Source organism: Felis catus, chromosome B4 (genome assembly GCF_018350175.1).
Source record: "Felis catus isolate Fca126 chromosome B4, F.catus_Fca126_mat1.0, whole genome shotgun sequence".
NCBI classification, from domain to species: domain Eukaryota; kingdom Metazoa; phylum Chordata; class Mammalia; order Carnivora; family Felidae; genus Felis; species Felis catus.
In genome coordinates this window covers 134,572,995-134,598,816 of record NC_058374.1, presented here as the reverse complement: position 1 = coordinate 134,598,816, position 25,822 = coordinate 134,572,995, and the positions used below count along the sequence as shown (strand labels likewise).

The 25,822-nt window shown below is 52.1% G+C and overlaps 1 protein-coding gene across 6 annotated transcripts; it reads right to left on the bottom strand.

The window, feature by feature from the left end:
* Positions 1–945: 945 nt before the first annotated feature.
* Positions 946–24,256, bottom strand: TEF (TEF transcription factor, PAR bZIP family member). Of its 6 annotated transcripts, XM_045062435.1 has the most exons (6): positions 14,394–14,531; positions 13,811–13,958; positions 13,154–13,200; positions 10,594–10,911; positions 5,839–6,059; positions 946–4,625 (listed from the first exon to the last, which is right to left on the bottom strand). In XM_045062435.1, exons 2-6 carry the CDS (start codon positions 13,876–13,878, stop codon positions 4,410–4,412), a joined length of 870 nt encoding a protein of 289 aa, XP_044918370.1. In that variant the 5' UTR covers positions 13,879–13,958; positions 14,394–14,531; the 3' UTR covers positions 946–4,409. The 6 variants fall into 6 exon arrangements, with proteins under 6 accessions (XP_044918370.1, XP_006934171.1, XP_003989378.1 ...); XM_006934109.5 differs by lacking the exons at positions 13,154–13,200; positions 13,811–13,958; positions 14,394–14,531 and adding an exon at positions 24,053–24,256 and having other exon boundaries at positions 10,594–10,926; XM_003989329.6 differs by lacking the exons at positions 13,154–13,200; positions 13,811–13,958; positions 14,394–14,531 and adding an exon at positions 24,053–24,252.
* Between the last annotated feature and the right edge of the window lie 1,566 nt (positions 24,257–25,822).

Genomic DNA, 25,822 nt, shown 5'->3' with positions numbered 1-25,822 from the left:
GTTCCTGGTCCCTCAAGACACAGCGACCCTCAGCACTTCTACCACGCAGCACGGGGAGGCAGAGGGCAGAACAGTCTTGGTTTTAAACAGGCAGCTGCAGGCCTCCTGGGGGAAGCAGGCGCCACCAGCTCTGCGCACAGAGGGGGCCGAGGGAGAAGGGCAAGGACAGGGCGGAGATGCAGGAGGAGGATGGGAAGTTGCAGCAGGCTCTGAGTCGGATGGTGCACCCTATTCTGCCCCCGCCCCCGATGAAGGCCCCCAGGGACCCCAGGCCAGCCCTAAGCAGGGGATGTGGACCTGGGGACACCAATGCTGAGCAAATCAGTAGTGACAACAAGGGTCCCAAGTGGCTGCACCCTTGTGTTTACTTTTTCTTTCTTTTCTAAGTATACTTCACACCCAGCACGGAGCACAGTGCTCAGTGACCCTGACCCTAAGATCATGACCTGAGTTGAGATCACAAGTTGGACGCTTAACCAACGGAGCCACCCAGATGCCCCTATAAACTTACCTTTTAATTGTGATGGTCTGATGGCCACAGACAGAATATTCAGCAAGAGGAGAAAAGGAAACCCCCCAGAATCCCACCATCAGGACCCAACTCTCAGTCTTTATGCTTTTTTCCTTTTTACCGAGCTGCTGCCCACTGCTCCCTGAGCAGTCTTCCTGAGCAGTTCCCGGTCTTTCTAGTATGTGTACGGTACTTTTACTTGTTCAAACTGCTTCTTATCTGGTATTTGTTGTTCCTCAATGAACTGTGAGGTAAGCAGGCAGAATTACTCCCATCTGACAGATGAGAAACTGAGGCACAGCGTGGTTGGGTGATCTGGCCAAGAGTACCCAGCTGGTGACACATGGGTGCCTGGACGTCCCTCAGGTTCCTAGGCTGAAATGCACCCAGAGGAAACATGGGAAGGGAGGAGGACAGAAGAGACAGCCCCACAATTCTCATCTCAAAATATTTAATTTTGTTTGGAAAAGGATACATTCCCGGCTTCCCTCCCTGCCACATCACTCTGGCCCACCAGCACTGACACATTCGCACGCACACACGCACATAAGGCCAATGGGCTACAGTCTGCTTCTGCCCTCTCCAACTGGGAAGAAGGGGTTTTCTCCTTGCCTCCTTCCCCCACCAAAGGTAAAGGGGCGAGGGGCCCGCTGGAATGCCAGCTCCCAGGGGAGGGTGCAGAGCCCCACACACTCTGTCACATGCACTTAGAAAAATAAAACCAAGTGGTGTTCTGGCATCCCCAACACCATATGATAGCAATATCCACCTGGAAGTCATCTTTGCCATTTTCTAGAAAAATTTATTGCACTTAATTAACAGATGTCAAAGGAGCTCTGGGGTGGGGCTCTGCCACGAAAACCAGGGGTTCTTGGCCCTTTGTGTCACCTGGAGCAGAGCCCCCAGGAGCCTGGATGGAGAGCTGCCCAGCACGAAGGGGCTCTCCCCTGCTGGTTCCCAGGCCTGCTACCCCGCCTCAGGCTAGAGGACTGTATGAGCTGCCTGCCTGGGGCCACAGCGGCCCCCTTCACAGGGCAATGCTTACCCAGAGTCCAGGGTCACTGCCAAGTGCCCTCCCCAACCTCAGGACCCGGACAGGCAAACCTCTTCCTTTGGCCAAGGGTACAAGTTACCCAGGTCCTCCACAAGGTGCTAGCCATCATGAAAGCTCTCTCTCTAAATATATATATATATATATATATATATATATATATATATTTCTTTATCTAGATATACATTTATTATATGTATATTCTTTCAACATTCTAGCTCATTCTTGGTTTGTCTGTTCTGAGGTTGCAATGAGGCTGCCATGAAGCTGAAGACAGGGAGCTTAGGAAGGCATGCACTCCCCAAGCTATCATAAACCCAAGGAAAGCCGTTTAGCTGGCTTCCCTAGCCTCCAGTGCTTCTTAAAAGACGTCAAAGGTCTGAGCACAGGAGCCTCACTCTTTGGCTGTCAGCCCCAAGACGGAAAGGGTCCAGGAGAGAGTCAAGGAGACTCTCAATTCCTGACGGGATACTGAGCAGGCAGCAGGCCTCTCCTGCTCCAAGCACCCGATTTTTAGGCCTGGGAAGGATACATGCTTTACCTGAGCACTCCTCTTCCTCAAAATGTCAACCTCTGTGGACCCCTCCTTCTTGTCCCTGCCAGGCTCCCAACTCAAAGGAGCTCTTCTAAAAGAGGTCAGCAGCCACACTCTTTCCAAGTAAGCACTTTGGGAAGGAACCAGACACCCACTGCCTGGCGGGGAAGAAAGGGAGGGCAATGAACAGGCAGAAGGTGAGACAAAGAGGAGAGACACCAGGCCATCATTCCACCCGCTGGGGTCGGAACATGGACACCATCCGGAGATTAAATGTCCATCCTTAAAAATACAAAACAAAACAAAACAAACACGAGCCATATACTTTCTGGCCAAAGAAAATGAAGAGCTTTTAAGCTGGAGGCTCTTCTACCAATTACAAAGTGAGAACTGCCCTCTTGGTGGGTAGCCAGACCAGAGAGAGAGTGCCCGGGCGGGCGAGCTGCCCGGGGCAGGACACGGACATGCCGGATGCAACGGCCCTGTTGTGGTTACAATACAGTGAAAGTGAACACGGTTTTTATAGAACCACAAAGTAAAAATCAAGAGGGAGGGGGCGGCCTCCCTTGGCCTCGGGGACCCTTGTCAAGTACCCTGGAAGGGCAGGTGTGCAGGTCCCCAGAGGGCCGTGGCATTCTCCTGGGGTGTGGCCCATGGCCAGTGCATGGTTTTCCCCGGTCTTAACATCTGTTATGAAAAGTCTTTTAGGGTCAGGGCCTGGACTCGGAGCCACCACTTTAAATAAAGCCAGTGGTTAAGCACGACAAAGTGCGCCTCTCACCTCTGACCCCTCTTTACCACAGGCTGCCCGCCCTGAGCAAATAAATACACCCATCTCCAGGTACCCCTGCTGACCACAGTGAGCAGAGGGTTCCATGGCTTTCCTCAATCTTCCAGGTACAGAAAAAGGACGACTTGAGTCCGCCGACACAAGAGAAAAGAGCAGCTGTGAGGTAGCAGAGCCACAGCTGCGAAGACCCCTCCCCTCCACGCCACAGCCAGGCCCGTGTGGGTGGCCCGTGTCTCCTGGGATGCAGACAGAAGGGACCCTAGCCCAACTGCACGGCCCAAGAGGCTGCGATTCCGTGCAAGAGCTGAGCTGTGCTCCTGGCGATCCCTCACCACGTCCTGCCGGCTGACACTCCGGGCAGCTAGCACGGGGGAGGGGTCCTGAAGCAAGAACTGGGAAGCCCTCTTCTGTTTTTAGGGAAAATGGACTCTGGCCTGGCCCATACTGGAGAGCAGAGCAAGAAAAAACAGGAACTTCTTGAGAAACATGCCCCAGCTCTCCGCCCACAGTGTAAGGGGCTATGGAGGCCGGTTTTCTAAACACCATGCGGAAGGTGCATCCTGGCTCCAGGAAGTTAAGCTTCCTAGGCGAGGGGGGTTTTCCTTTTAAATCCAAGATCTGAGCGTGGTCACTGGGTGAAAAGAAACAGCAGGCCCAGAGGCCCAGTGTAGTGGGACAAAGAAGTTTCAGGTGGCCTCCATGAATGACCGACCTGGAGAAGAGGAAATGAGAAGGCCTCCCTCTGCACTGTGGTCAAGACTCGAAGACCAGCCGCCCAGGGAGTCCCTCCTCCAAAGCAAATGGAAAGTGGAGAGAGACCATCACCAGGGCCTCCTCCCTGGCTTCCAGGCCTCAGAGCCACAGGAGAAAAGGGGTGTGGGAGCTAAGAATAGCTGGGTGCACTTGTGCTGCAGGCCCCAGACCCACACCCCATCCCAGGTTGTGCAGAGACCCTGCTCCTGTGGCCTGGCACCCATGTGGACACTATGGAGGAGCTGCTGTGTCTTTCTACCTCTGAGGGGGATGGGAACGGATGCTTCTCTCAACGACTTTCTGGGGAGGGTGAGGTGGATGACAGACACACCCCACCTGGAAATGCGCCCCGCTACCTGAGAAGACATCGGGCGACAAGGGTCACGACTCATTCTGTGGAGAAAGGCTCGATGGCCTAGGCCGGAGACTGAGGGAGAGTCAGGGAAGCCTGAGCGCCCTGTGAAAGGAGATCTGTACCCCAGAGGTCCCCTTCCGATTCAACTGGGACATCCAAGAATAGAAACTAAGGCTGATTCACCCGTCTACGTAGATTCTCTCGCATCCCCACTGGTGAGGAGGCTGGCCCCCCAGAGAAGTCGCCACGTGCGCTGGCCGTGTGATAATGAAGCTTGAACGTGAACGCTCCTGGAGCAGGTGTGCCACCATTCGACCGTGACGAGTCATAAGTCTCCACGCGTGTGTGGGGTTTCAGGGAGCCCCCAGGCAGAGGTCTGAGGTGCAGGCAGTGCTGCCCAAGCAGGGGCACGGGTTACAAGGGCCCGTACTTGGTCTCATACTTGGACACGATGGTCTTGCACTTGCCCACTTCCTTGCGCAGCTCAGCCACCTCCGTCCGCAGCGCTGTGTTCTCCTTCTCCAGGAAGGCTGCCCGGATGGTGATCTGGTTCTCCTTCAGGCGCCGGGCGTCCCGGGACCGTTTGGCTGCTACATTGTTCTTCTTGCGTCTCGTCCAGTACTTTTCATCCTGTGGGAAAGTGTTCTCTGTGGGTCTCTCCTCTTTCCCCAGGAGGGAACCCAACCTTTCCCCTCCTGCCGCACCCCACGCTCCATGCTCCTCATAAAACACACCTGGTGCGGCCAGACGAAAGCTGGGGCCCCAGGGAAGGAGTTGCACGTGTCAAGGACATGGAGGGGCCCTAACCTTTCCCCAGGAAGGTGGAATAACAAACAGAAGTCCTTGGGTAGGATATGTGGTGGAGGGAAGAGGGTTCACTGGTAGCCTGCTCTGTGCTACTTCAACGTAAGGCACTGGCTGTATGCGCACTTGCCTTGCATTTTGGTTATGGCTAAGGGCCTGCATCCCTGCATCTGGTCCCCTGAATTTAAATCTTGGCTCTGCCTCTTATCAGTGGTGGAACTGTTTGAGTTCCTTAACCTCTCAATGTCTCCTGTCCTTCATCTTTACAATGGGGGATAAGAACAGTAACTACCTCACTGAGTTGTTTGAGGATTAAATGAGTTAACATGTACAAGGTGCTTACAACAGTCCCTGGCTTATAGTAAGGTTTACATAACATAGAAGGTAAATATATACAAATGTTTACCATTTTCATTGTCATTATTATTAAAGCCTCAGAAACCTGAGAGGCAGGTATGGTTATTCCCATTTTACAGATGGAACTCTGAGACTCAGTTAGGCTTAGGTGGCAAAGTAGAGTTTGAACCTAGGTCTGCCTGATTCCAAACCTTGGATGAAATACGTTCCTTTGAGTTTTTCATAAAAAAGGATGGAAAGACTACAAAATCCTCCTCTCTCTCCCCCTCTCTGAGTTCCTACAAAAGCATCAGCTTGAAAGCCGCTTGCTCCTCCCTGGGGATGACAACATACAACTATCTTTTGTCCTTCAAAGCAAGGGCTCGTTCAACCCCAGTTCCTGTGGCCTGGTGAGCTCTTGCCCGAAGGCTGGGCTAAAGCCAGGGAAGTGGGAACATCAACACAGTGGTGGCCGGTAAGAAAAGACAGAAGGTACAGGGAGTCGCACTGGGCCAAATGCTACCTGACTCCCTTTCTTTCTACCAACTGCTGCAGGATATGACTCTATGCTCTGAACTCATGCCTTTCTAAATAGTATCTGCGAGGAGAGAGGGTCCTCCACATAAAATCAAATGGGAAGAAACACAGCCCCTGGGCTCCTGAACCAACACTGTACCTTCATTTATAACAGATATCAGGTTACCTTCTGCTCATCGGGGACAAAGACCTTCTTGGCCTTTTTGATCATGGGCTGGGGCTTCAGGTCCTCCTCTGCGAACTTGTGCTTCCGAGGGTTGAAGAGCTCCCCACCGGGGACACTGGAGAGGACCAGGTCAGCTGGGTCAGGATTGAAGTTCACATCCACCTCCACACAGTTGGGGTCAATGGGACTGGGTGTCTCCCTCTCCTTTTCCAGGGAGGATTCTGAAAGACACAGAGGCAGGGGTTCCCAAAGCAGCCCGCTGAACAGAAAGACTCACTCATGTCACACACCCAGACACCTGCTTGAATCTCAAGGTTGCACCAGCCACTGCCACTTGGAGTGAAGAAAAACCACAGCAGCATCAACTCCCAAGCCAGACTGGCATAAGTGATTCAATTCAACAACACAAATATGGAAAGAATTCTTTCCTTTAGGAACAAAATGCTCAAAAGGAAACAGAGGTTCTCAAAAAAGACAGGATTTTCCGATTGTGTTTTTCCCCCCAGAAATGTTAAGCAAAACATTAAATCATTATACCCCCTTTACTTCCTGTGGTTTCAAGTTCTCAAATAATGAGAAACAGCTGAATTTCTCTGTGAAATACTATGAGCTAAGGACACAGACTGAACAATGAAATGGCTTCCATTTTTGAGTCCCTTGAGACATATCAGTCACTGTGCTCATTTAGTCTTTGGACAACTCTGAAAGACAGACAGGTGTTAACCTTATCTTACAGATGAAGAAACTGAGGTTCAGAGAAACAACCTGGTTTTCCCAGGGTCACACAGAGGGTAGGTGACCCAACTACAATTTGGGTCCGGGTCTAGCTGACTCTGAATCCTGTTCTCTGCCCTTTTTGGCTACCATTTTAGAGTGGACATTGGATTAAAGGCACTTTCAGAATTCAAAAGTTGTGTATTATTAGAAATAAGTTATATACAAAAAAACTGTATCTTTGGCTTGCTCATTCAATGCTACTGATAGGAATACACAAAATATTCAGTCAGTAGATATTTGTTAAATATCTACCATATGCCAGGTACCGTCCTTGCAAAGACAAACCAGTGAACAAAACAAGTAAAAATCCTTGCCTTCGTGGAATGTTATTCTAGCGGGGGAAGGCTGACATTACACAAGATAAATTAAAAATATCTATAAAAGTGTTGGATGCCATGTGGCTATTTGGGAGGAGAACATTTCAGAAAGAATGAACATCAAGTGTACCAGGATGTGCGCAGGCAAGCACTGGTATGTTCAAGAAACAGAAGGGAAGCCAATGTGGCTGAAGCGAAAGGGTGAGAGGACAGACTGACACGACTGGTCCAAAACATAAAATATAGGGCTTTTAATCCCAATAAAGCAGTGGTTTTCAACAGGGACGATTCTGTCCACATAAAAGAAGGGGGGGGGGTGTTCTACTGGCATCCAGTGGGTAGAAGCCAAGGATGCTACTAAGCATCTATAATGCACAGGACAGTCCCTCCCCCTCCCCCTCCCCCAACAACAACAAAAAATTATCTGGTCCAAATGTCAATAGTGCCAGTGCCAATTCTGACTTTTGTCCTGAGATGGGAGAAGCCACTGGAGGGTTCTGAGCGGAGGTGTGACATGATAGGTTTTCACCAGATCATGTACGTAAACTCACTGGATCCTATTAGAGGAAGTTAATTACAAAGAATTGTAATCAGGAGAGTGAAATGACCAGGGACCAATGTGGTAACTACGGGAATAGTGCAGCCCTCAAATTCTACACCTGTAAAACAAAGAGCCAAGGTGCCAAAGACTAACAACTAGAACTCCCACTCCCTGCTGGGAGGAGCAGACATGGCTACAACCACTTTGTACACTATTTGGAGGGATCTACAAAAGCTGAAAGTATCCATGTCTGATGACCCAGCCATACCACTCCTAGGTAAATGCCCCACAGAGATGCACAGATGTATTTACCAAAAGACACACACATAAATGTTCACGGCAGTGCCACGCATAACCTAAAACTAGGAACACCTCCAATGTCCATCAGCCTCAAAATGGATAAGCTGTGGTGTGATCATACAATGGAATATCATCCAAGCAATGAAAATGAACAAACTGCCATAGGCACGATTCTCACAAATCTGAGAAAAGAAGCGAGACAGAGCACACATACCACTGATGTCTTTTAACAGAAGGAACTGAAAAATTAGAAGAGGAAATGCTACTTTCATTTCTACCACGTGTACAATTCTTCAATATCAATCTTACTTTACCTGTATTGTGGTTTTCTTCTGCCACAGAGCTATTCCATAAGCATGTTTTGTAAATATATTTTGTTAGTGTAAAGAGATTCTGGGGGCACCTGGGTGACTTAGTTGGTCAAGTGTCAGACTCTTGATTTTGGCTCAGGTCATGATCTCATGGTTTGTGAGTTTGATTCCCATGCTGGATGCCATGCTGACAGCATGGAGCCTATTTGGGATCCTCTCTCTCAAAAAATAGTAGATAAAATTAAAAAAAAAAACCTCTGAGGTGTCTGGCTGGCTCAGTCGGTAAAGCATCCGACTCCTGATTTCGAATCAGGTCACGATCTCACGGTTGGTGAGTTTGAGCCCTGCCTTGGGCTATGTGCTGACAGCGCGGAGCCTACTTGGGATTCTCTTTCTCCCTCTCTCTTCCCCTCCCCTGCTCATGCTCTCTCTCTCTCTCAAAATAAATAAAACTTAAAAAAAAAAAAAAAGATTTTGATGCCCACATAATTTGTATGTGTATTATCAAGCTAGCTATAAGCACCTATAAATGCCAGAACATAATTAACTTATAATAGGTAAAAACAAACATAACATATAATATACACATATATTCAATTAATGTAGAATTCCATGTATGACATACACAATTCCATGCATCTTTGGTGATGGAAATAAGGACAGTGATTATCTCTGGGTAGTAATGACTGAATGGGGCCACAAGACATTTCCTGGATACCAACAGTGCTCTATAACCTGATCTGTGTGGTAATTACGTGGGTGGGTTGACTTTGTGAAGATGCACCGAGCTGTGATATGGGCATTTCTGTATGCCGTATTTCGTTAAGAAGGATAACTTAAAAACAAAACAAAGGCAAATGCTTCGCTACCTAGATTGCCTACGGTATAAAATGTGGGCTCATTTACAGATCTGCCCCCTCCCCACCCACGGGCCCAGCCTTCCAGGATAACCTGAGGAGCACAAAATGAGCTGCCTTTCAAGCAAGAATTCAGCTGCAATCAGCTGAAGCCTCTAGATCTAATTTTACAGGAGAAAAACAAGGGGCAGAGGAACATGTTAAATGGCACTACGCGGATACAGTCAGAGAAATCTAGCACGTGTAAAACTCTACAGGACCAATGATTGAGTTTCTTCAACAAATAAATTGCAAAGAAAAAAAGGAGAGGGGACCCTGTAGATTACAGAAGATTAGAGACATAACTAAATGAAACGTGTGGGTCTTGTTTGGATCCTGATTCAGACAAACTGCAAAACAGTAACATTTATGAGACAACTTTTTGGAAATTTGAATGCTGATGGATTTATGGTCAATTTCATATGGAAAAACGGGTATTTTTGTTATGTTTTTTGAAAGAACCCTTACATTTTACATACATATTGAAATATTTACAGGTGAAATGATATAGTATCTAGGATCTGACTTTAAATCATCAGGTGAGAGAATGGAAGAGGCTATAGAAAACAAGGCTGATTATGAGTTAAGAATTATGAAAGCCAAATGATGGTTACATGAAGGTTCATTATAGTAGTCTCTTTTGTATTTGAAAATTTTTCCGTAATAAAAAGTAAAAAAATAAAGTAAATAAATATAGAGCATGAGACTTCCTTGGGTGTGGGTCCCCTGGGTTCCATACTGGCTCCTGGGATCCTTCCCGGGATCCACTGGTCTGTATGCCTTTGTAGGGCTCCCTGGGGCAGGGACCATGTCTCTTGTGAAGGGTTCATGTCCAAGCATCATGAAAACAAACCAACCAAGCAACCCACCAACCCACCCATCCCCAGAGGTAAAACAGAAAAAGGACAAGAGGATAAAGGAGGAGTCCTGAAGGTGATGTCTGTCCTGGCAGCAGGAATGCCTTCCTTGTGCCAGTGCCTAAGCAGTACGTGGCTATGGAGTCAGGCATCCTGGCTTTAAGTATTTGCCTCCACTGCCTACCAACTGTGTGACCTTGGGCAAGTTAGTTAACTTCTTGGTTTCCTCACCTAAAAACACAGGTTTTAGAGTATCAATCTCTTAAGGTTCTTGTGAGGATTATGTGTTAATGCCTGGTACAGAGTAAGTGGTAAATAAATGTTAGTTGATGTTGTTGTTGTTGTTGTTGTTGATCTTGTTGTTGTTATTACCAGTGTTACAACTACTACTATTATTACTCCTGCCTGAGCTTCCCAATAAGCTGTGGCCAAGTGCACGCAGAGGTAAAGAGCAGTGCTGAGGAGATGCAGGATGGGGTCTCTGTCTTGTAAGGCTCAGACTGGAAGGGCTCACTCCACTGTCCTAACCATCTGCAGCACACCAACCAACAGAAAGGCAGCAACTGCGCTGAGGAACTTCTATTTTTATCCCCAGCCTTAGCGGACTGCGCTGAAGGGTGGGGAGCAGAGGATTTCTCCACACGGCAAGCCCCCTAGGACCTGCTCTGAGAGAAAGGCCTCCCTGGGTGTGTGGACTTGAGCAGCCCTCAGTGGGAACTGGGCTTCTTGGGCTGGGACAGGTGGCCAGGCACTAACCTGTGCTGGACGCGGTTTCAGAAGGCTGAAAGACAGCAGTGGAGGAGGATGGTGGGGATGCTGTGGAAGAGCTGGCTGACTCCTTCCCTTCTAGCTCGGCCACGGGCAGCAGCAGGTTCTGGGCCAGGTGGGTGGGGCTGGCGGGGATGCCGTTCTCCAGCAGGAACTCATCCAGGTCCATGTACTCCAGGTGGAAAGACTCGCCATCGTACGGAATGGTCTTGTCCCAGATGGGCGGCATGAGGGAGGCTGAGACGGCCATGGTGCTGGCTGCTGCAGCCTCATCTTCCTCCAGCTTTTCCTTCCCTTTTTCTTTATCTGCAGACACAGAATCTGTGATGAGACACCACACAAGAGGGTAACTCAATCCCAGGAGGCAAGCAGTGGGCCTCCCTGGGCTGACTCATCTCTCTCAGAGCCCTGATCCATCCCATCAATTTCAAGAGCCCCCTCTGCCTTCTAGTTATAACCTGTTGTTTGACCCAGGCCCACTGGCCTCCTTTAGAGATGGCTGCAAGACCTCATTCATGCTTGGGCTTGCCAGAATGTTCACAAGTTCCAGGGCCTGATGTGGTCCCAGGTTTAATTCAGAATAGGCTGTGGGACTGGCATCTGCAGGGGACAGGTTTCAGGGAAAAAAATGGAGTTTCTGGTATCTTAGTGATATTTTAGGAAAGGATATTTTAGGATTCTTCAGGCCAAGAACTTTTGTGTTCTCCTGTCCTGTCCCCTCCAGCTATTCTTCTCCACAGCAACCCAGAATAGGGCTTGAATCCCAGTTCTGCCACCCACTTGCTATGATGTGTGATTTTAGCCATGTTACTGAACCTCTCCTGGCCTCAGTGGACTCCACTGTAAGGATAAAGCAGACTCTTTGGTGAAGACTAGAGATAACTTTTTTTTTTTTAAGGTTTTGGTTTTTTAGTAGTCTCTCCACCCAATGTAGGGCTTGAACTTACAACCCCAAGACCAAGAATTGCATGCTCCATCGACTGAGACAGCCAGGTGCCCCTAGAGATATGTGTCCTGTAGGGCTCCCGGCACACAGCAGGCATCTGCTATTACTGTGAGCTCATTGAGGGCAGGAACTATGTCTGACTCGTTTCTAGATCTCAAGGGCCACTACAGGAGCCAGCGGAGGGAAAATGAGCATACTGAATGAAAAACGCTGGGTTTACGAACTGCCTGCCTCCCTTTAGGTTTATTGGATAGAGAGAGCCTGGAGCTGTCTTTTCAGGACCTTTTTCAGAGCAACCGTTTCAAGAGACCTCCATCCCTGAATAAGCAGAGAAGACTGAAGGCAGGTTTTCTGGGAAGAAGGAGAGGCTGGAGCTGAAGAAGAAAAGCTTGTTTCCATTCAAAACAAAGCTAATCAATTAGTGGAGACGGGATCCCACCTAATTGTCTCAGCCCAAAAGTTATGCACGTAGATATCCAAGAAAGGGCAAATTAAGAAAAAAAGATGAAAGAAATGTGACAAGGTTAGAAGGAAATCAAAGTGACAGGGAGGCTAATCAGGGAAGTAGGAGATAAAATCATGACAAGTTCATAATGGGCTTTCAAATTGAGAGAGACAACTTTGAACTCTGGATTCTGAAGTGAAGAAGAGAAATCAAATATGATTATGTTGGAAATAAAGCAGTCATGCATGGACTCCTAGGCCACAGTCAGTCAAAAAGCAGCCTGTTGGTCCAATAAAAATGGACACACCCAGTGTGTTAAAAAGGTGGAGGAGGTTTTGACAAACAGAATTTGGTCATGGCTTCTAACTTCAATTGTTGCAACTGCCTTCTGTACCAAGCTTTGGTTTAAAACCAAATGGGAAGTAAGAAAGCCAAGCTTTGGTGGGCTGGGTGGGCCAGATGGCCTCCCTGTTCTCATCCTCTGAAATCCTGACTCTACATTCTGTTCAGAAATAACTGTGACCAGTGCTGGGTGGGATCATGGGGATCAAAGGAGGTAGGAAAAGGAAAGAGGTAGAAAAACAGCTATACTGAAGGGCAAGTAACAATAAATTCGAGGTTTTACCTGGCCTAAGCAATTAAGAATAGATACCTTTTTCAGTTTTTACTTTTTAAGTTTATTTATTTTTAAACTTATTGTTAAGGAAGCTCTGTGCCCAACGTGAGGCTTGAACTCAGGACCCCACTATCAAGAGTTGCATGCTCCACTGAACTGAGCCAGCCAGGAGCCCCAAGAATACTTTTAATCAGTGTTTTTAGAAGATGGACTTTTAATTATAAGAGATGATAAAGAACTAGGCCCATCACTCAGGTCACAGGGATTGACATCACTGATTGCCAGTGATACAGTAAAAAGCACCAGGCCAGACTGAGAGTTGTAAGGCCTAGCTAGGTGACCTTGAGGAAGCATCCTCACTTCTGAGCCTCAGCTTTCCTCATCTGGGAAGTGGGGATAATACCTTACAGGACTAGTATGGAAGACTAAGTAAGATTATGTCAAAGTGCTTTGTAAGCACTATACAAATGTAAGGCAGAATTATTGTTATGGATGATTGTTACTTGGTAATGTTGAATAAGAACCTGAGAGATGTGTACACCTGTTCCAGCAGCCTGTCTCATCCTCACATCCGGGATAATGCAGTGCCTTCAAAACAAAGAAAAGGGTCTGTGCATATGAGGTTCCAAAGCAGGAGGGGGGAGCCTGGCCTTACCTGATGTGCTGAATCTATTTATAACCCAACAATGACAGCCATAGAGATGGGAGCCTCAGAACACACCCAGAAAAACAAGAGAAATGGCATTTTTAAGAAGAAAATAAACTCAAGACAGGTCATTCACAGAGGGCTTATTTTCCTTCCCAAATCCTTGAACTACACTGATGGTTCTTAGAAATGCAAAGATCTCCGATAGAAAGCAGACCTCAGTGCCCCTAAAACCTCACAATAGGTGGCACTCCTTCTGTGCCCTGAACCTCCTGTTCTCAGGCCAAAAAACAGGGCCAAACCTGCTTTCCACACAGGCCCCAGGGACCTTTGTGGCCTACGAAACCAGAAGAAGCCCAGCCCTGCTACAGTGGCCCCGAAGTCTAGACTCAGCCCCAAACAACCAGCTGAAGGGCCACAGTGGCCTCATTCTGACCCTCGTCCCTCTACCTGCCTCCTGCCTGGCCCCATTCTCCCCCTGGGAGAGCGCCTCGCATCCCCTCTCCTGACACCCCTCCCCCACCTCAGCAGCAGAAAAGCTCCCGTGTGTACCTAGTAGCCGGGGATAGGCACACGCAGGGACGAAGTAAGGTCCTGCTCCCAGGATCGGGGAAGTCCATACACAAAGACAACTGGCGCTTCTCAAACTTTAGTGGACTTTGGAATCACAGAGGTGGGGTGCTCCTTCAAATGCAGATTCCTGTCCCAACAGCCACAGATTGGGTGGGCGATGGGTGGGGCCCCGGAACCAGCATTGTAAACTAGCATCCCAACTGATTCTGGTGCAGACATCCTCAGGGAAGGCGCCCTGGAGCGTCCTTTAAGTGGCTGCTACGACCCCCATCAGCCTTCTCAGTAACCCTTCCACGTCGCGCGCCGCGAGGCTGCCCGAATGAACCTCCTCACCGTGACCCCCACCCCACCCTCTCCCTCCTGCCCCTTCTCCGCCAACCCCCATCTGCCCTAGCCTCTCTCGACTCACCCCGACCTTCTCTTCCCAACCCCCTTGCCTCGCCCTCCAGGCCCCTCCGCAGGACAGCTAGGACCTGACCTCCGACCTCCCGGTCCCGCCCTCACAGGGCCCCGCCCCTGCGGAAACCCCGCCCCCAGGCGCGCGCGGACCCCCTCCCCTCACCGAGGCGCGCCTCTCGCGGGGGGTTCTCCATCAGCTTCTTCAGGACCAGTGGGAAGGAGCCCGGCAGGCCCCTTTCTCCAGTGGTGCGCCCCGGTCCCGGGCCCGGCCCCGCCTGCGGCTCCACAGGCGGCTTCTTTCCACCGCCCGCGTCCGACATCGTGCCCCGCGCTCTGCTCGCGCGCCTCGCCTCCCCCGCCCGCCCCCCGAGATGGGCCGGAGCCGTGCGACCCGCCGCAGCTGCCGACACGGGCAGCTACTGCGCAGGCGCCCAGCGGCACCCCCACCTCCCTCCATCCCTACCCCGCCTGCAGACTGGCTCTAGCACATTAATTATTCATGAGGCCAGGCCAGCATCCCCGGATCGCAGCTTTGGATTGGTCCACCCTGTGAGGAGGGCAGGCGCAGCCTTCTGGGCCGCGATTGGTTAGGCCGCCGGGGTAAGCGAGGCACGTGTGGGGCCAGGTGAGGAGTAACGCCGGAGGCCCCGCCCCGTCCGCCCGTGTCACCTGATTGGCGCCTGCCGGAGTCGGTGTCACGGGCCCTCTTCCGCCGCAGCCCCTTACCCTCTACCAGTGGTTTCACCATCGCCTCCCTCTTCATAACCCCCGCTCTCCTCCCAGACCACCGTAACCGTTTCCCCTTCACTCTCATCGCAATCTCGCCACCTTCCCGACGCGCCACTGAAGACAGGCTGGGCTGGGAGTGGCCAGGCCGGCCGAGGGAGCCTATCAAATCGCCCGCTCGGGCCGCACGGCCGTCCCCCCGCGGGTCACGTGGAGCCGCAGCCCTAGTCTAGTGGGGGGAGGGGAAAGAAGAGGAAGGCACCGAGCAGCCAATGGAGGGCGGGGGCGGGGTCCGGGGCGTTGCACGAGGCGCAGCACGTGCGGGGCTGCGGCCCGGAGGGGAGGGGAGGGGCGGGCTTTTTTGTTCCGGGGACTCTGCCCAGGGTCGTGGGATAAGAACGCAAAGCCAGCGCGGTGGCACCCCCTCCTCCCCGCGACCCAGAGGTTGGCTGAGGGCAGGGCCGCAGACGGCGACCTGCCCTGCCCGTAGGGTTGGCCAGAGCTAGCTTGGCTGCTGCTGGGGGGTTGGGGCGGGGGAGGTGTCAGGTTCCCCGCTGATCCGGGTTTCTGGTGCGGGTGTGGCGGCCAGATAAACACTAGCGTGGAGGGAGCATTCTTGAGGCCCGCGGGTGGAGAGAAAGGGCCGGCCCCGAGCCGGGGCCTGGGTACACGCTTCCGCCCTCCCACTTAACTAGCTTATGACCTTGGGAAAGTCTCGTGGCTTCACTCAGAGCCTGTTTCCTCATCCATACAATTCAGGGGTTGGGCTAATCTGTAAAATCCTCTACAGCTCTGAAATTCTGTTCCTCTGCAGGACCTTTCCTTCCTTTTCCTGGGGAAAAGCGAAGCAGAACAATATTCTTTTACACGGGGTACCGATTACACGCTTTGTGGGAGAACCTCCTTTTTTCCCCCCCTTAAAACACAAAAACTCCCCGGGACTTCTTCCGGAAACACGTAAAAATGTAATATGTGAGAGGGTCCACAAAGTGTGGAGACGGTAGAGGAAGCTGCTCCTATACAGCGCCCAGGAACTTTGTATCTCATGAAAGCGTAAATGATGCTCTGCTTTGCACCCAAACAGTACTACACTCTCCCTGTCTAAACTCCCAGAGCCGGGTAGGAGTGGGTGGGGAGGGGGTGCTTTGGCCCGTTTATCCCGGTTCTCACCGGTGAGCCTGGGCCTTCCAGTAGTCAGGCTGGGGAATGGCAGCTTGCGGTCCACGGGGCTGGGTGTAGGTGCAACACTCAGCTAGCTGAAAGCTGTCAGGCTGATGCAATCAGAATTTTGCTGGGAGTTGAGGAAAGAAGTTGGGCCCCTGAGCAGGCCTGGAAGGCAGGAGGTTTGAAGGGCCTCTGGGGGATGGTTGGGACAGGGTGATGGAATTTGACTCCAAATTCAAGTTCTGACTGCCATGCTCGTTAGACTTCGGTCACTTTCTGGCTCATACCTCCAGCCAATTGCTTCACCTCGCCAGGCCTCCTTTCCTAATATATCAAATGGAGATAGGACAGGATCTACGTTGTGGGGTTTCCGTAAGCCAATGCACTAGCACAACTGTAACCCTGCAACAAATGGTATTTTTCGTAATTTTACTAAAACTCTTGGGTACAACTCTACTGCTTGATGTATGCCCACGTGATTCTCTGTTTAGTAGAAATACCAAAATTGTGCACAGAAAATCTGTTGTGTTGCAGACTTGTTCGTGAGAGTTCCGAGTGTGGCCGAGCAAAGGAATCTTTAGGGGGCACCCAGCTGGCTCAGTTGGTGGAGCATGGGACTCTTAATGTCAGGATTGTAAACTCCAGGTTGGGTGTATAGATTACTTACAAATAAAATCCTTAAAAATAAGGATATCTTTAGGAGAAACTGACCTAGAGGTTTTTAGAAACACATTTCAAAGGGTAGCCCAAGGAAATAGACATGATTTTTTTTTTTTTAATGGCTACTTTGGGGCGCCTGGGTGGCTCAGTCGGTTAAGCGGCCGACTTCGGCCCAGGTCAGGATCTCACGATTTGGGAGTTTGAACCCCGCATTGGGCTCTCTGCTGTCAGCACAGAACCCGCTTCGGAGCCTCTGTCTCCCTCTCTCTCTGCCCTTCCCCTGCTTGTGCGCTCTCTCTCTCTCTCGAAAATAAATAAACATTTAAAAAAAAATGGCTAGATTGACCATGGAGAGACTTGCTGCTTTAGAGTTAAATGTATATTTTCATGGCTAATATGACATCACTGAAGGGGAACAAAATGTTTGGATTTGTGATCATTTAACAGTGGAAAGTTTTAACATTTGCTTACAACAAGGGTGGGGTGTAGTAAGAAGGAGTAAAGATTTAGGTATCTTTGTAAGCTACAGTTATCCAGAGGGCATAATGCCAACTCCACTTAACCACCCAGCCTGGAGCGACCAACCTAACAGGCCAACGACACTGGTGAGCGAGACAAGCAGGTTAGGGCTTTACAACTCAGTTTTGATTCCATTCTCTTTTCGTGTCCTGGCACTCCCTAGAAAGGGTTTTTTTTTTTTTTTTTTCCTCCTGGATAACCGCAGGCTAAATGGTGTGTCACAAACACTGTGGGAACACTACAAACGTGTTCTCTCTCGTGCTTGCTTGTAAACTAGGAGGTTAGCTACGTTGTGGACCGGCAGCTTCAACAGCACCTCCCTGGAGGTGGGGCGGGAGCCATTCCATTGGGGCTTCCCTTCTCCAGCTGGCCGGTAGCCCCCTGTCTACCCCCGTCTCCTATCAGTAAAGTGGGAACAACATCGTGGCCTCACCCCTTCTCCTAGAGGAGGAATAGGTGTTGTGAGGAGTAATTAGCTGATTTCCACAGTGTCTGGGAGCCCTACGAAGAAGAAAATCTCCATAAAAAGAACATGTCATTACATGGCTAAGACTCTAAAGGTATGAAGCGGTACCTCAGTGTTCTTTAGTGACAGGGTTTGAATTCAGTGACGTCTCGAGGGAAGCGTGGTCCAGGGGGCGGCAGTGAATTTGTGGGCTTGAAGGCAGGCCTGGTTGGGTCTCCCCTCAGCCCGCTGACTAGCCACCTGGCCTTGGGCAAGGGGCTGCTCCTGCCTAAGTCTCGGTGATTTTTCTCTTGGAAACAGATGGGTTTGCTTACGTCACAGAGCGGTTATGAGGATAATGTGTGACAAGCGCTCTCAGGTGCCCGCCTGAACAGTGTATGGCATGGAGTGGGTGGGCCTCCACCCTTCCCCTTCATTCAGGTGCTGTTGGGTCAGGAGCAGAATTATTTTGGGGAGGCTGGGTTCTAGAGTCAAACTACAGCAGAGACACGGATGTGAAATGACCATCTTCCATAGCGAGGCTGGCTTTAAATTCTCCCTAGTGTTCCGGAAACCTGCTAACCAACCCCAGTTCAAAACTTAACTGAGCATATACAGAACAAGTACCTTTCATCAAGCCATCGTGTAGACTTGGAGTATTATTATTTAAACTTGAAGTTCAGAGGAGCTAAAACTCCAGCAAGGGAGCCTTTGGCCAGATACCCCACGATGATCTGTTTGGCCACATGCTCAGCCTCTGGTAGGACAGACCTCATCTTCTGGCCTACTGAGATGTGACGTGAGCGTGGTGCGTGTGCGAGCAGGACAATGCGAAGGCTTCCCCAGAGCTCCAACAAAGCCCGGTTATCTGTGTGCTTTGCCAACACCCAACGCAGGGGGGCACAAAACTTGGTTCAAGGTAGTAGATAAAAAGCTGTTGGCTGGCTTTGTTGGCAGTGCTGCTGGTAGGAAGGTTAACAAAATCTTTCAGAGCCAAGTCATATACGTTTGGAATGTTATTAACGTTAAGGAACAGTCGTCGTGTTGATTCACAGCGGAACCTGGAATAACAAACAGGAGCCATCCTTGTGGCAAATCCCCCAGCGCAAGCCTGGCCAACGACCCACATACCTGTGGCTGCATAGTTCTGGGCTGTGGTGTGTACCTTGGTCTCAGTGTGTTCTAGGGGAGAAGTGGTGGGTGGAGGCTCTTCACTAACTCTTGCCCATCTCTTCAATGCGAGTTTCCTGTTTGGCTTGCATCTTGTCCACTCCCAGGGTTCGGATTACAGATGGAGAGCTGCCCTGAGAGGGCCATTTCCAGACAAGCCATCACCTCCATCCAGCCTGTGCCACGTCTCAACAGCCACCGCCTGACAGCCACGGTGTCTCCAGTGAAAGCTGTGTTGACGGCACAGTGGTAGGGTGTGGGCTCTAGAACCAGACCATCTGGGTCCGGTTCCTACTTTGACTACTTCTTGTGTGACCTTAGGCAAATTACTTAACCTCTCTGTGCCTGAATGTCAAAAGGAGACAATGCAGGCATGCTGCGGAGAACAGCACTTGGCACAGAGCAAGTGCTCCATTGAAGTTAACTCAGCATAATCACATTTTGGGTTGTTCTGGGAACACCTCATTCGTCCCCACTTGCCACTTCCCCAAGAAAAGTGGGGGTGGGCGGCGACCTTCAGGCAGGGCGGTAACAGCTTCACTCTTCTTTATGATTTTCAGGGCCCCGCAGGCTCTGCCCCCTGCGGGTCTCTCCAACCTAACCTCTTCCTTCTCTCCCCCTTGCTCACCTTCGGCCACCATGGTGGCCTTTTACTCCCCAGACACGTGTCTTTCCTCCCCTAGGAAAGGGCTTTTGCAGGTGCTGTTCTCTCAGCCTGAAAGTTCTTGGGGTTGCTCACTCTTCCTCACTCTCCAGGCCTCAGCTCCAGTGTCACCCCCTTCCCTCGGGGAGGCTGAGGAGGGAACCCTCCTCCTGGCTGATGGTCTGCCTCTCCCCACTGGAATGCAAACGCAGGCGAGGGGGCAGTGTCTGCCTCATTCGCCCCTGTGCCACAAGCTAGCAAACGCTCAATAAGCAGTCAGGACATCTGATTGGATGATTGAAGAGACCCTGGGGAATCCTGTGGGAGGGGAGGAGCCTGGGAGCAGGCAGAGCTGGGTTGGAACTCCTGACAAGCATGCGGCCTTCCCTTTCCTGAGCGTTCCTCATTGTGGAATGGACAATCATACCCCTCTTGCAAAGCCGCTTCACGCATAGGGATGTAAAAGCTCACACTCGGGGAAACAGCGCTTTTAAAATCAGGATTCATTCCCTTGGCAACCTAGCCTTGGGCCAAGCTCATAAAGATGCAGAGCCACCTGGAAGGGGCACTCCTGGACACTAACTGATAGTTTCTGGAACTGGATGAGAGTGAGTTTATCACATTCCTCTGCCTGGTGATGGTGGGGAACATACAGAAAAGAAGGCTCTGGGTCCCTGTGGTGGGAGGGAAGAAGAGAGGCTGGCCCACACACGGGGCCGGAGGGTAGCCGATCCCTCTGAGTGCACTTCCTCATTTAAAAGCGGCAGTGAAGATTAAAGGAGGTAACAAGCCCAGTGCAGAGAAGACCAGCTCCCCTCCTTTTCCCTGAAAGCAAACTTCCCGATTTCCCAGTTTTTCTCTGGTTCCACCAGGCTGGGAGTGGAGGTAACCACGTGGACTTTTACTGAGGCCAAACTCAGGACAGCCCAGGCTGCATTGAGCCTACCTCTTGGGCCACTTAACTCAGTCCTCCAAGGGGAGGACACCCAGGCCCTTCCTGTGCACCCCTGCCTTTGCCCTAGCAAGTCCCCCTAGGATCCAGCCTATTGTTCAGCCCTTTCTCTGGCCAGCACAGCTGGCACCGTTAGGTGCAGACAATGGCACCATGCCCTGGGAGCCTCAGCTCGTGTTTCCAAGGAGACAGCCCTGTGTGTGTGCTCCCACAAACTTGCAACATCCCGTTCTTTCAAGGAGAATATCCATGGGAAGGAGGGTGGAAAGAAGGGAATGAGGGTCAGATTACAAATGTGATGTTGGCGGAAGGAGCAGAATACCACGCTCAGCTGCTCTCTGTCTTTCGCAGAGAAAACTGTGGCACTTCACAGTTTGCAAAGGCTTCCACATAGGACAAGTCCTCTAATCCTGGCAACATACCTGGGAAGCAGGTGTTCTTTTTGCCCTTTTACAGACTGGGGGGGAGGGGGGGAGGGGGGGCATGTCCAGGCTCCCCTGGGGGGTGGCCCACAAGTAATTCTAGTCAAGGGGTGCCTGGGTGGCTCCGTCAGTTAAGCGTCTGACTTCCCCTCAGGTCATGATCTCACAGTTCATGAGTTCAAGCCCTGAGTCAGGCTCGGTGCTGACCACTCAGAGCCTGGAACCTGCTTCAGATTCTGCGTCTCTCTCTTTGTGCCCCTCCCCTGCTCATGCTCTCTCTGTCTCTCAAAAATAAATAAACATTAAAAAACAATTCTAGTCAAAAGCTCCCTGAGGCAGGTACCCTGTCTGCCCAGCTCAAAGCGAGGGACTTGTTCAACCTTGGGTGTGTTTTCATGCTACTTATCTTCCTGAAAAGGAGGCCCGAGGGACCAAAGGTGGTAGAAATATGGGGGGCCGGCCTCTGAGCGTAGCCGAGGCCCCGTGCGTTGAGGTAAGGACAGGGTGTAAAGATCTAAGTGTGGTTGAGGGAACCGGAGTCTTTCCAGAAGCTGGAGAAGAAAGTGAGAGAGAGACTGTGCGGGAACAGAATTACCTCTTGGAAGAGGATCCTCACGAGAAAGAGCAGGAGCGGAAACAAGAATAATCCTTAGGGATCAGGGACCAGAGACAGAGAAGAAACTGAGTCAGGGCTTAGGGTACAGACCCCCTCTTTGGCTGGACATGAATTTGTCTGCCCTCAGGAAAGTCAGTCACCCTGGCGGCCAGAGTGAGGGTCCACCAGGCGGCCACTACAACCTGAAGCCATGGGAGTCTCCAGCCTGGTTAGCTGTGCTGGAGAAAGTCTGCTCGACCAGGGACAGGAAAGAGGTGAAGGTCGGCGCAGGCTGGGGTGGGAGGCCCAGGGCAGCAAGAGGGACAGGGGCCCCGAGGTTGGGTGCTCGGGAGCATCTTTATAATACTAGAACACGGCTGCAGGGAGAGCAGGGTCTCCTGAGAGCACACCTGGGTTTTTTCACACCGTGCACCGCTTGCCTCTAAAATTCCCTCACGCTGGACCCAAGATATGCTCTGCATGTGACCTAAATGTGTGCCGAAGCAGTCATTGGGCTGGAGAAGGGGGGGGCGGTTTGTAAACAGGCCGCCGTCCCCCACGGAGAAACCACCCCTTTCACACCAAAGCAAAGGGTGAGCAATCCCGAGGACCGGCTGCGCTCTGGGGCGACTAGCCGACCCTTTTGTTCTCCCACTGAGCGCAGATGCCAGTGTCAGGGGACACAGGGGAAGAAAACTTACAAAGTACTCGCTGCATGACTGCTGGAGATTCTCATTCTGTGTGGCATATGTATTCTTTTCAGCAAGGAATATTGGTTTTCAGGTAGGTACATTCATTTTTATCAAAGATGAGGAGAGGGACCGGATAGGAGGTGGCATGGGAATCTGGTCCATGACCCTTGGACCAACGCAGCCGTACCAGCCAAACTGATTTTCAGCCAGAACTCGCCAGTTCTTGGAAAAGCTCGGCCTGAGAACTTGGGCAAGCCCCCTCAGTGCCAGACCCCGATTTTGCCCATCCACAGAAAGCAATGGGGACTTTCCAGCGTTAGCTCTAGGGACCAGCTGGAAGCCAGCGGCCAGCAGCTGCTGTCATATTTCTAAAGCCTTGTCATCCTGGTCCTGAGTTGCCCCGAGAACCCTTCCCTGCCCAGCTGACAGCTGTCCCTGCAGGGCTGCTGGTCGCCCAGGTGCTCCCTGTGCGTTCACTGGGCCATCCGGGGACACCCTACCTTCCTTGGGTGCCTGGACCTACATCTAGCTTTTGCAAGGACTTCTAGCTTCATCCACTCACACGGCCCTTCAGAGATGTCAAGAAAAAGTCAGCTGCAGCTTTATCGCCCAGGCTGAGTTGAGGGTTTCCAGGGAAGATGGGCTTCTCCTGGTTAACAGCTGGGGGCCTGAGCCAACTCCTTCTAATGATACCCACCTCTGGGATGGCCTCAGCGTTCAAAACCACCGGGGGGTGGTCTGAGGGGCCTGGGCCCAGAGCTCTGTGAGAGAGCCCACAGGGACCGTGCCTGACCTCTGGGAGCCACCTTCCCCGCCTTGGGCAGTGTCTCCTCACTCCCCAGTGGGGTGAGAAAGAGGGCAGGGGCTGTGGTGTCTGTCCTCAGGCTCCAGAGTTTGGGAATAGCTAAGAGTCCTTTGTAAGGAAGTCCTGTGGGGACAACCAGGGCTCGGGTGGTGAGACAGATCTGGCGCCAGCACAGCAGGATGAGGGAGAGCCTAAGAAAGGTCCCTAGGACACCCGGGGCTCCTAAGTCAGACACCGGCAGCAGAGGACTGCTGGGCTCCTTTAAAGGCACATGTGGATTTCGAGCACCGAGGACCTGGGTGTGAGCCCCGGACACCTTAGAAGAGATTTGGAGAGGGATGTCTCAGGAGGGCGCACTCCGAGCACCCTGGCCCCCAAATCTAGCCGTGGGCTTCGGTGTCTCAGGCAGAACTCAGGAGACACCTGGCGCTGGCTGCTGGCGCTGCCCCTCGGTCCACGCCCTCTCTGCTGGCTCCCTGGCCCCGTGTTTGCCTGTGTATCCTAGGAACCGGGGCTGCGAGCCTGTGGTCCTGTTACATAACGGCTTCCATCCCATCCAGGGGTTCAGCCCTCCAGCGAGCGGGAGCTGAAGCAGGCGAAAGGAGGAAAGCCTCTTCTCCAGACACAGGAGGCTGCCCACATCTACAGTCTCTGCCAGCCCGCTGCCATCCCAACGTGCGGAGGGAAGGAACCAGATAAGCAGTCAGCGTTCAGTGCATTCTCCGGGCAGGGCGCTCCGGTCCTGCCCTCGTCCCACGTGAGCACAGCACCTGTCAGTGGCCACACACTGGCCGTGGCTTCCCAAAGCTAGCAGGCCTCGGAGGCAGCCCCCGAGTTGCAGTGGCGCTCCCCCCCACTGTGTCCCTCTCTGCACCCAGCCCTCCGCCTGCCCGGGAAGGGGCCAAGGGCAGACCCCTACCGAGGACCCTCCCTTGCCTGGAGACGCCTGTCCTGCCACTGGTGCCTGTGACTGCCCCCACCCCTCGGGCACATGGGCAGCCAGCCAACGCGGGCCACCTCTGTTCCTACCTGTCCTCTTCTCTGGCCAAGGCAGAGAGTGCTCCAGCAGGGACTTGAGGACCTCAGGCATGTCCATGGCAGGGGCCACTCCAATCCGGTCACAGCTCGACATGGCCCGGCAGGAGGTGCTTGCTCCGGGAGTTCAGAAGCAGCTAGAGAGACAGGAGCTGGCCCGGGAGCCGCAGGCTCTGGAGGCGGGCGGGGCGGGAGCCTGAGGCAGCCAATGGGCAGTAGGGGCCCCGGCCCACCCGTCCGCCCCCAGCTCGGCCGCCCGCCAGCTCCGGCTGCAGCCAGGCCTTCCCTTCCCGCTGCCTGGCAGGGCGGGCCTGGCTCTGCGCCAGCCGCAGCACGTGGAGCCGCCGCGCCAATCCTCTGACAGAGAGCCCGGGCTGTTATCTAACTTTGCAAAGGGAAGTTCTCCCCCAGGCTGGGAGCCATAACCGGGGCCTGCCAGGTGAGAACAGGGAGATGGCTCCACGCCCACAGCAAGTGTGCCCTGCACACTCAGGCACGCTCGGCCGAGGGGCCCCGGTGGCCAAGTGCAGCAGAGGGCAGGGCCGGCCATGGAGATCGGTTTGGGCTGGAACCTGAGACCCTGGCACCCCCGGCAGCTCAGGACAGAGGACACACTCTTGTGTTGGCACACACTAGCACGGGAAGGGGCATCACACGTTCACCTGCAAGCTCGTGAGCCCAGAGAGGTTTGTTGGCATGTTTTGGGGCAGGTGTCTGTATGCTCCGCACACGTGTCCTGCAAGGCACACAGGTTTGCGTGTGGTGTGTGCAATTGCGGCTTTGCCATCTGCAGAGCCTGAAGTCTGCGCTCCTACAAGAAGTGAGAATATCTGCAGCCTGGGATTCCTTTGGTCTTCCGGGGAGGGGAAAGAGGCAGGTGCCCAGCAGACAAGCCCTGGGAGGGCAGGCAGAGCAGGCACCACTGAAAGGGAGCAAGCTCTGCCAACCTGGTGGAGGCTGGTCTCGGGTGACGTCCTGCTGCCCAGCGCATCCTGGGGACTTGCGTGGCAACTGGCTGTTTGTTGTAGCCCCCGCTCTCTGGCCCTCTCACCAGGACATTGGCCTCTGTGGTCCCCAGGTCACTTGAATGTGTGGTCAAAGCCAAGATTTTGTATGTCTCCCTCCATTGAAGACTGACATCAAACTCGGCCGGCGGGGTGGGGGTGGGGGTGGGAGGGATGGTGTCAGGCCGCACACGGACATGGGATCTTGAACAAGTTGCATGGCCCTTCTGGGTCTCGGTTCCAAAACTACTCAGTGTTGTGACCTCTAAAGTTCCTCTCAGTTCTGGTTCTATGTCTCTGACGATCCAAGTAGATGCAATAAGCATTTGGTTCCCTGCGCATAGATGATTTCTATGCAGTTCTCCACTGTTTTCCAAAAATATTTTGTACAGAAGCAAAAATACTCCAGGAACCCCCCTGGCCTCTCCAACCGCCCTCAGCCTGTCCTCTACATACCCTCCCCTCCTCCCTAACAGCCTTCCCCAAACTATGCTCTTTTCCCAAATTAATTAAAAGTTAATTTCAAGTTTTGAATACAAAGAACATTATATGGCTCAAAGCTCAACACTTTTGATAAAGGTATACTTTAGAAATATAATGTCAGGGGTGCCTGGGTGGCTCAGTCGGTTGGGCCCCTGGCTTCAGCTCAGGTCATGATCTCACAGTTCATGAGTTCGAGCCCCGCATCGGGCTCTCTACTGTCTGCTCAGAGCCTGCTTCTTTGGGTCCTCTGTCCCTGTCTCTCTCTGCCCCTCCCCCA